Source organism: Rhagoletis zephyria, unplaced genomic scaffold (assembly GCF_001687245.7).
Source record: "Rhagoletis zephyria isolate East Lansing unplaced genomic scaffold, Rhagoletis_zephyria_1.1 Rzeph_scaffold_10684, whole genome shotgun sequence".
Classification (NCBI taxonomy): domain Eukaryota; kingdom Metazoa; phylum Arthropoda; class Insecta; order Diptera; family Tephritidae; genus Rhagoletis; species Rhagoletis zephyria.
Window position 1 is genome coordinate 1 of NW_016167761.1, and position 8096 is coordinate 8096.

The window sequence follows — 8096 nt, forward strand, 5'->3', positions numbered from 1 at the left end:
ACTAAAAATGGTTGGTGGTAAAAAATTCAAAATTACAAAAAGTGCGAGAGAGTGACACTTGAAAAGGTAATGACAGTAACAATGATAATGACATGTAAATTTACAAAAGCAATGACAATAACAATAACACTGCCAATAACACTCGCAATGACAATGACAATTACGTACATAAGTACATCCATGCATATTTTTAAAAGAAAGAAAAGTTCATGGACACCGCTCTGTACGAAACTTCGTCTAAAAGTAAAAAAGGATACAAATCTAAATTGGAGCTGAAACACTAATACCAATGAAAGTCATAACCTCACTATACGGCCCGATGGAAAAGATGGGGCCTGTCACCAAGTATATTGTACACTGCATATTCTTTGTGGATTTATCATTTGTTGGCCAGTTTTATATGAATCTACATTGAAGAGTAAACTGCAGAGGGTGAAGTCTAGTCTAGTGTACCTCCATGCTATTAGCTGGTGTCCTGCCCTATTCCACAGGTAAAGCTTTTGAACTCGGATTGAAACTGCCACAACGCAATTATATAGATTTTACGCAGAACTCCGGTGAAACTGGTTTATGTTAATCCCGTTTTGCGCTAAGAAAACAAGTTCTCTCTGGAATCCCTTTGAGGAATTAATTGCGAAACTAAACTTAATTTTAAATCTTCCGCTAGTTTTGCCGTTGGGTGAAAGCTGAGCAAAATGTTTGGCATTGGAATGCACTCAACATAAATATCACTGAATCTAAACCTCCAGCTCATTAAAAAATTTAATGTTTTTAAAGCTAAATTAACCATCAATAAATGAGACTGATCCTATGCTACGTAATGCCTCAGTATCGATGCCGTCTATACAGACAACCAAGCTGCAATCAGATTCTTACTGTGCCTTAATAATACACAGCGAATTGTTAATAGTTAAGCGAAAGATTCCAGTCGTTGGATTGATGGCAGAAAAATATTAGATTCAATGAAGAAAGATCTAATACTACGAAGTGCAACGGACCTCCATTAATTAAGTGGAGTATCATTATTTTTTAATGAGTTTGCGCGGAAAATGCCTGGGCTATCAAGTTGATTCTTAAACTTCTGCGATATCAAGAGCTACTTCTAAAGCACCATATCGATCTAGTTTGGAATCTCTGGACAACCGGAACCATGAGAACCGACCCACGAGCCATCACAATCAGTAAAGCTATTCTGCTCCCCCAACACTATGAATATGGAGTTCCTATTATTTGCAGTATTTATCATTGTAACTAATTTAAGACTATCATTGTATATAGTCACGTAAATACTTTAAATAGTAGTTCAGAAAAAATACAAAAAAAAATACTTGAAACATGTACATTCTACATATGTACATACATACATATACATTTATTAACCAACAAAGTATTTAGCATAAATCTACAGCGAAGAGTTTTCCACAATTAAGGTGCAATAAAAACTAAGACTCTGAATTTCAATCAGTCAGCACGCTGGCGCAATTTTATTCGCAATTGCTTTTAAGCGCCAATGAAAGTATGCATAACTGCCTACCTATCAACCCTGTTTCAGCTGGTCTCCTATGCGGAAAAGTATATACATATATACATACATACATACGTATGTATTTTGCGTAGGCCCCATTTGTGCGCACCTAGTTCTTAATGGACAAACTTTTCGTTGCGCGAAACTTTCTAAAAATATATTTCCAGGAACATGTTATAAATATTGTAAGCGATTAAGTGAGCGCTGCAGCGAAAATAAAAACCAAGCGCAAGAATAATTTACATACATATATAGCTCCGCAAGCAACATAAATAACAGCGCTATGCATAATTCAGCGCTCTACATGGCATATACTCAACATTTAAGGCGCACAACTTGGATGTACGTACCTTCAACATTTGGAAGCGATTAGCAAAATGAAAACTTTTTGTGGGTTGTGGGCTTGGTGGGCTAGAAATATAAACAAAACGTACAAAATGCAAAAGCAAACAAGCCAAGGAAATAAAGCAAAGCAGGCAAATAGGAGATTGACTTGAACTGCGCATTTTTTGCCATGGACAAATCGAGTGGCAACTCTCCGGGTCACAATGTGGTTTCTTCGCAACCTTTTCGGTGCAGTCAGTTAAGCCACAATAATTTTGTAAAGCTTTTTGGCAAAGTTTGTCCAGCTGACAAAGTCGGCTTTGCGCTAATAAATTTGCTGCAAATTACAGTCAGATTTGAAGTTTTTCCTTCTCGTCTTGGCCAAAAATGGGAAATGTGTATCGTTTAGGACTTTTCCAGCGCTTTTATTTTATGCACATAATTACCTTTGCTTTCTCATTTTTCATACTAACTGATTAGCTTTCATTGCCGCAGGTGAAGCGCTCAGCGGTTCCGGCTCATCGAAAACTTTGACGCTGCATGAAGTGGAGCAGGATCATACGCCGACAAAGGATAAACATTTAATCAAAATGAAACGAGAACACAAGGCTGCAAGAACTTTGGGTATAATTATGGGCACATTCATACTCTGTTGGCTGCCATTCTTCCTTTGGTAAGTGTGACTGATGGCGAAATTTTGTGGTTACTTTTAAATGTTTACAAATACTTTGGTTTTTATGAATACAAACCAAGTTGCGAAGTAAAACAAAGTTCTGCTGAGTTTACTTTTCTTGATTTTTGTGTGCCAAAGTTTGGTATTCGACTGCATTACCGAGATTTATATTCGAGGTTTTGCACAAACAAAGGTTTTTCGTAATGAAGCTAATTTACTTGAACCTGGTAGACGTACATGGCGTATGAGTAATATCAGTTCAGCATAATGAAAATCTATCTCTCCAAACTAGCGAATAAGTTTATATGCACTGCAAAGAAATCTGAGCTGATCTAAAGTCTAACAATTTGCTATCCCCTCATTCCCACCCACTTTTTTTTGCGCTATCCTTAATTTTTCTTACACCCTTGCCATATCGCTTTACTTTCCTTTGCTTTATACTTTTTGCCAAGTCAGCATATCAAATTATAGATTGCTGTACAAAACTTTCAGTATTACAGTTTGCATGAACTGGGATAGTTTTACTTTCAACAATTTGCTTTCACTTCCAATCTAACGCTACTTTCCCACTTTCCTGTAATCCAAACCAATGGAGCTCTTAAGCCAACGCAAAACAATTTAAAGAATTTAATTATATATGTGCATACGTTTACCCTGGTAAATATTTACTTTTTGTTCCCTACTGAAGACGACTAAGAATTTATGGGGGTAGACATTAGGGCGTCTTACCCCTTATATCGAAAAAAAGTATATCCTTTTTTTTAATAAAAACATACTATTTAGATGCCGCCAAACTAATAAATATTTCCTTGTATTTTTTAAGGGGAAAAAATATTTGTCGTGCAAATGGAAAACCAGGTTTCTCTTCTTTAATTTACCATACCTTAGTACCAGCAATTTTATATGAATCACTCTATTATATTTTTTGGAGCTTTTAGGAGACCTATAAAAATGGTTACATAAACCACACTATTTATACAGTAATCCAGATAGACAAAACAAAAAATGTAAATAGGCTTATTTGACAATTTGTTTGAATGTATGGGTTGATATTTTTTCAGTTGTCGTTTTCGTTAACCCAAATGAAATCCAATTTCAATATTTTCTTATAGTGAAAATTATTTTTAAATAATGCTAAATAAAATAACGAAAAAACCAAATTCCAAGCAAATCGGGCGTGAAGCGTAAGCAATTATGTCCGGATGCAGTTCCTACATAAGTCATACCATGTTCCGAACACAACTTTGAGTGACAAATGGTGGTCTAACTTTGGAAAATGGTACCATCGATTAGAGGGTAAAACGAGTATTACTTAGCTTAAATATAACACTCTTATAGTGGAGACCTCCATAAATGTATGTGAATATACATATACACTTATGCTTACATGCATATATATCAAAATATTCAAAATGACGAGATGAATTGGTTTAGCGGTGTTTGTTTGTAAACTCGAACAAAATTTAAATATTTTAACGAAATTCGATGCCGAAGCTGCCTTTGGTATAATCTTTGGCGCAATCTTTCAATCACCACGGCCACCTACCATGTAGTAATTTAAAATATTTTTGTTTTGTTATTATTTATTTTTTGAATTTTGCTGTTAAAATTTACATTTCAAATATATCAACAAACATTTGTGGGCACTTTTGCGCCAGTAGTTGCCTTTGGGTTAATGACAAACAGATCCTATACATATACAATATTTCATGTATTAATTTTCCAATAAGCATATTGTCAATGGCTGATTTACTGTATACTGTGACATTAACAATCTCAAGTATTATTAAAGTCTCCTGAGGAGAAACTAAGTTTTCCAATTGAAAAATAATGATTTTCCAAAATTCTACACCATTTCCACGAAAATTTGTTTTTCCCCCATATAAAATACATTGACAAGTTTCAGCGCTTTAAGCGATCTCTAAATATTGTTAGATTTCAAAATACAAAAGGCAATGGTTATATGCTTTCGATAAAAAACAGTCGTACGGGGTTAGAGCATTAAAATTCCGACTTTATTTTTTTTGGGCTACCCCAGTAAACACCTTTCAAAACTTAAATTGAAATCCTCTAAATATTCGGTTTGGAAAAATTAACTTAACATAACTTAACAATACTCACATATTGACAAGATCTGACCATTTGTCATAATACCTTTTATCTTTAGTTATTTATTTTTAAAGATATATGTAGTAAATTCTGTAACAGAAACTATACAATACCAAGTATAAATGATCAAACTTAGATTGCGTTTTCCCACAAAATTGACATTTTGAAATAATACACTCACTGAGACTAGATTTCATATAAACCGATATAAACCGATAGACAGACGGACATGGCTAAATTGGCTCAGCTCGATGTTCTGCCAATTACAAACGTCGGACCAAAGTTGTCATATCATTTCAAGCTCATGAAAGTTATAAAAATACCATAAATATTTTATTCATGTCGCATTTAAAGCTTATTGATATTTTTAAATTTTTGTGAACTACCTAACTCTAATAAAACTATTAAATGGAGCTGTTATGTATTTAAATAACCAATCCAACTGAATTAAAAAGCATTTGATAAAAATGTTTAACCCACTGAAAAACTTTTGCAGTAACTTAAAGAATTAGAAAAAACCACTGCGGGCATTTGTTAATACTATTAAAGCCCGCTTTTTTCTGGAGTCAATGAATTAAAAAGTTTAGCCCTAAGAAAGAGATAGCTTAAGCAGTCAGTGGAAAAAAGAAAAGTGATCCAGAAAAAAATTTACTTTTGCTATTTACTTAACTTTCATTCCATTTCAATGCACAAAAAAGTTATCCAATTCCATTTTTTGTTAAAGCAATATGAACGCAGAAAAACCAACCGTTAACTTCCTGCCGTTTTATTAACATTCCGCGATGCCAAGTGCAAAATAAAACTGAAAGGCATGAGCAAATGTAAACAGTTACCGCAATGAGATGAAAGCCAAAGAAAAAGTAAAGTACTCCCAGCCAAGCAGTCAAGTTGAGCAAAAGGAATTTTATTAGTTACACACTTCAAATAATCACACACACACACTGACACACAAAAAATACTAAACTATTTACTTCAAACTTTAATCCTTTTAAGCGAAAGTTATTGAAGTGTACTTGTATTCCACTAAATATTTTTCCCTTTTTCTCCCTCCATTTAGGTACACCATCACAACTCTGTGCGACTCAGTTGCACCCGACATTGTGGTCGCCATACTCTTCTGGATCGGTTACTTCAACTCAACGCTGAATCCCCTCATCTATGCTTACTTCAATCGTGATTTTCGGGAAGCATTCCGCAACACCTTGCAATGTCTTTTCTGCAATTGGTGGCGAGAACGCGGTCTGCCGCTCGACATCGATATACGACGCTCTAGTCTGCGCTATGAAACGCGCACCAAAAGTGTCTACTCTGAGAACTATTTGAGCGCCAGCCAACCACCCAGGCGCACCAGCCAGCTGGTCGAGAGTTTATAATACAGCCGTGACGACTCGCTGTTGTCGGTGACGCGAACACCGCCACAGCGGTCCACGTCAATGCAATTGCTGCCAACCCAACAGTCATTGTTGATGAGTGATACGACGCCAAAGCAACCGGCTGCCGGCAGCGGTGGCGGTGGCATGCATCAATTGGCACCACTCCCTCTGCCATCGTACGTTGGCAAACGCTTGCTCGAGGTTAAACCCAGTGATGGGGCACAAGAGTTGAGTGGCGCTGATGTTAGGCGGCGCGGAGGTGGTGGCGCTGATGACGATGATGACGATGAGCCGCAACAGATACAAATCGAAATACCATTGGCGTATGTGAAGAAATGGAATAAAAGCAATAAAAGTACAACAATAACAACAACAGCCGCTGCTCCTCTAACCACAACAGTGCAAACAACAACAGCAACGGTCAATGGTACAGGCACTGCCACTGTGACTACGACCGCAACGACTACAATAACAATAACAACAACAGTAACAACGCCCAAAGGCGCCGAAATGCAGGCACACACACACGTTTAAAGTAAACGAGAGAGAATAGTTCGGACATGGGAATACTTAAAGTTTGTAAATAAAATAAATAATTTAAGGAAAATTGTGTTAAGAGTAAAAAAAAATCAAAAATAATTAAGTCAATAGTAAAATTGGAAATGCTACTTAGATGTAAATTTATTTATGAAAAGGCGAATATATAGTATGTACATATATACATACGCACATACTTGTAGGTATGTACGTTCATCAGCAACGCTGAATCTCTTATTTTCAACTGAGCTCCATATAACAGGCGTGTCATTTCTCCAGCATGTCCTTTGAAGCCAAAAACTTCTCCACTTCTGTCGCAAAACAATACCTTCCTCTTGCTTTATTATACGCAGTGGGTTCCGGTTTAAATACGTTATGTTTCTACCATGTCTATGTCATTGCAAAAATCGTGTACCTATTTACTAGATTCATTCTAAAAAACAATAAATGCTTGGTAGAATTCTCGTGAAACTAGACGTCGTCGCCCCATGTTAAATTATGACGGCAGGGATGGCGAAAAATCGTTTTAAAATAGGTACGTCGTTTTGTAGTATGTTTCTCTAGACTACTCCAAAATTTTCCCTATTTGACGTGCATAGCCATAGCTCATGGCCCCACGCCACTTTCTTAAATTTGTTTGCATAAATCGAGCAAAATGTACGAAATTTTAAGAAAAAGCAAAGCAATTGTTTTTGAGAACGGGGCGTGGAAAAAATTAAAAAAAAAAAAATCACACATACACACAACAAAATTTTTCTATGAAAAAAATTATTTTTGTAATTTCCCAACAAGCAATATAAACTTAAAGAAAGTTTTTTTTAAGTTTTCAATTATAAACATTAAGCTTACAAAACGTTGATTTTTTGTTTATAAAACGCTTGAAAGTAAGCGCAATATAATCGAAAAGGAACATTGGTTATAAGCGTGGAAATATAAACTTGTAATAAATGTTCAAAAGGAAGCATTTTATAAGCGTAAACGTGTAAACTTATAATAAAGGTTCAAAAAAAGTTGTTTATAAGCGTATGAATATAAACTTACTAAAAATTTTCAAAAGAAAGCTTTTTATAAACATTTTTACAACCCTTTATTTAAAGATATTTCATTAACTTTGCACTTTAGTCTCATTCCAGACCTCTCGAATAACTTCTACCTTGTTGAACATGCCTTGATTCTAACCTAAAAATACATTTTTGCAATTTTATGGATTTTAAATATTTCAACGAAGTCCTCATTAAAAACCAGTAAAGCAAATATATGATTGTTTTTGCCATGTTCCATTGCTGACACACATAAGAAGTGAAACTTTTTTATTTATCAGATTTATCCAAAAAATTAAGTACCAACCTGCAAAAAAGGATATATTTTTCTTAAATAGTCGTGTTATATTACTGTATTTTTTCCATCTCTATATATTTACATAATGTTTGATTAATTAATTTAATTAAACATAGTATTATTTGCAATCAATTACCAACTCAACACCACAAAGATGAAAAAGGCAAACAGCGAGTTTGAAATGACAAAACTAAGAGGATTATTCCAGCAAAAAAAA

General features: G+C 34.9%; 1 protein-coding gene across 1 annotated transcript; it reads left to right on the forward strand.

Moving 5' to 3' along the window:
• Positions 1-2329: 2329 nt before the first annotated feature.
• LOC108376578 (octopamine receptor beta-2R-like) lies at positions 2330-6068 on the forward strand (the record flags this gene model as incomplete). The annotated part of the gene is made up of 2 exons (XM_017632797.1): positions 2330-2522; positions 5689-6068. Coding segments are annotated over 2 exons (509 nt in total), but the record flags the coding sequence as incomplete, so codon positions are not given.
• Between the last annotated feature and the right edge of the window lie 2028 nt (positions 6069-8096).